Raw genomic sequence first — 2664 nt, forward strand, 5'->3', positions numbered from 1 at the left:
ATAGATAGATATTTAATCTGGTAATATATATATATAATATATATATATATATATATATATATACACACACCATAATGAATAATGGTGAATTTCTAACATTAAATTAACTGTCAAGGCACCAGTCGCTATCGACAAACACAGTCTGGATTCCAACCAGCCAAGTTTTTTTTATGGATGTTATGTTTGATGCAACTTATGGTTCATTTTATGCAAATGAACCATAAGGGATTTGCATATTCATGTTGGACAACCCCGAGTGCCTAACCAGAGTCTGAGGCTACAAAATCTTCCTCAGAGAGCAATGTAAATCTCAATTCAACAGATATACGAGTCATATTTACAAGTGTGGAAATAAGTTTTGCCAAATGTCACTCTACCTGCTCTATTTTTATTTCTTTGGATGGTTGGTTGCCAGATTTTCTTAAATCAAGCCATTTAAAATCGATCCACGAAGTATGAATCATCCAAAAAGAGAACGTGGATCTTGAATAACCTGTGATGTCCCACAAAAGTGCAAACTTGTGATATTACAGAGTTTTAAATTGTGATTACAATTATTCCCAAGCCATTCAGTCCCACTGCTAAACTTTTCTTTCAAGTAGCCTAATGTCCTCCTACGAATCACATAAATCCTCATAAGGGCCACTGATGGTGTGTGTAAGGCCCTTGAATACGGCGCTGGCTCTTTTAGATGTCAATAGCATTAGTTTGATCTATACGTGGAAACAGCGCCGCCTAGCGGTCAAAAATCACTCTGAAGTGGACTACAGAAGTCTGTCTTTTTTTTACTGATCAATATAGAAATTGATTTATTGAATAACTTATTTATAGCTCCTAAGTCTTTAATTATCGGAATCATGTGTCATGTATTTGCTTGTTGTGACTGGTGCTGTTTTTCGTCTCATTAATTCGGTGGCAGCATCTTAAATATGCATTTAATTAAACGCATTGCCTACAAAGATGCATGAATAACAAATTCACAGTGTACAAAAGCATTAAAAAACAATGCATGTATTATCATCATTCTGACAACTATAAAAAGCTTCCAAAATGAGAACCGACGGAGTTTTGTGCCAGCAACGTGAAACTTTAGTATATGACTCGAAACATCCTCTTTCAAAATCTATTAATTACTATTCCTACTAATAAGATATAAAGTAATTGTTGAACATGCTAAATATAGCAGTATTGGAACTCACGCATCAGATCCTGAAAACAACAGACATATGTAATATTGAGCATCTAAAATAATTCATATATTTTTGGTTGACATTTTATTTAAAATATCAAATTAAATATTCCAAAATATATAATATATAAATAAATACTACATTATATAAATATAAATACTACATTAATATAATATATAATGCTATAATACATTAATTTATATATATATATATACACACACACACATAAAGAAATAAGAATTTATTATATATTTTTTTATATTTGAAATATTTTACAATAATTATTCAATTATACAATATAATTTTTTTTTTTTTTTTTACTTAGGTAATGCTTGCAAATATACTCACAGTTATTTGCTGCCAGTGTGGTGCGTATCGCGCACAGGAGCGCGAACGCGTGGAAACTCAGCGCGTCCATCGGCACCACCTTCATCATCTCTCCAAACGCACAACAACGCTTATCCAAGTTGTACTATATTCCCAGCCAGCGTAAAATAGCTCCAAAAAGCCAGTTCGGGTCCGGCTCGGGATCGGCTCCAGCGGCTCTTCGGCTAGTCTGTCCAGCGATGAATCGAATGAGACACTCCCCCCATAGTTCCTCTTAAAGACATACGTTAGGCTTTTCCCACGAGACTCTACGTACACTAAGTTTTCGGCGGGGCTTGTCTGGATGTCTTCAGATCTGCTTCATATTCCGAACTGTACAGGTCCAGCTGAAGTCGAGAAGATACTTTGGTCAGATTGAGACTTGGTGCGTTCTGATGCGCGCAAGCCAACAGACACAGGCAGCGTGGTTGAGGTTGTGCGCTGTAAGGCGAATGATACGATCTGTGGAAAGCAGTTGAGTTTTGAGAGAGAGAGAGAGAGAGAGAGAGAGAGCGAGAGAGAGAGAGAGAGAGAGACGATTTCAGCAGCACATATGTGTACAGCGCACACTGACGCGCTCCAGTTTTACACAGGTTTAAACGTCTGTAACTTCTATTTTCTATTTTTTTCGCGCTGTTTCTCAAATCTTCATATAATAGTCTTATATTTGTCTGATACACATTAAAGTAGTTTGACAATATATATCTAATAATACTGTGTAAATTAACATCAAGTACACGGTGGCTCAGATGTTTCTCCTAAATTCCACTTGAATGTGCGAGACTTCTGGTTCAAAGTGCAACTAAAACTATTTGCTCAACAAACAAGTGTGTTTATGATTATGGTAATACATAGTATGATAGCAAATACCAGTTTGCTGTATCGTAGGGTGACCATACGTGCCATTTTCCCAGGACGCGTCCTTGCCAGGATTTGTTTTGGCTTTGTTTTTTCCTGTTTTCTGCTTGCTGAAGGTAATGATCGAAAAGTAGTTTGACCAATAACATGCAGGCATTGTACATAATGGACCAATCATGGTGTGTGTGAGAAGGTGGGATCTACGGTCAAAGCGATGCAATTACGCGTACATAGGATGTGTGTTCGACTT

General features: G+C 36.4%; 1 protein-coding gene across 1 annotated transcript in view; it reads right to left on the bottom strand.

Moving 5' to 3' along the window:
- LOC107653604 (contactin-associated protein-like 5) overlaps nt 1-2004 on the bottom strand; it is an 87499-nt gene extending 85495 nt beyond the window's left edge. The window contains 1 exon segment of the mRNA XM_016440352.1: nt 1539-2004. Within this exon segment, the coding sequence (XP_016295838.1) occupies nt 1539-1626 (88 nt within the window). The 5' untranslated portion in view covers nt 1627-2004.
- Between the last annotated feature and the right edge of the window lie 660 nt (nt 2005-2664).

This window comes from Sinocyclocheilus anshuiensis, unplaced genomic scaffold (assembly GCF_001515605.1).
Source record: "Sinocyclocheilus anshuiensis isolate Anshui unplaced genomic scaffold, SAMN03320099.WGS_v1.1 scaffold1079, whole genome shotgun sequence".
NCBI classification, from domain to species: Eukaryota; Metazoa; Chordata; class Actinopteri; order Cypriniformes; family Cyprinidae; genus Sinocyclocheilus; species Sinocyclocheilus anshuiensis.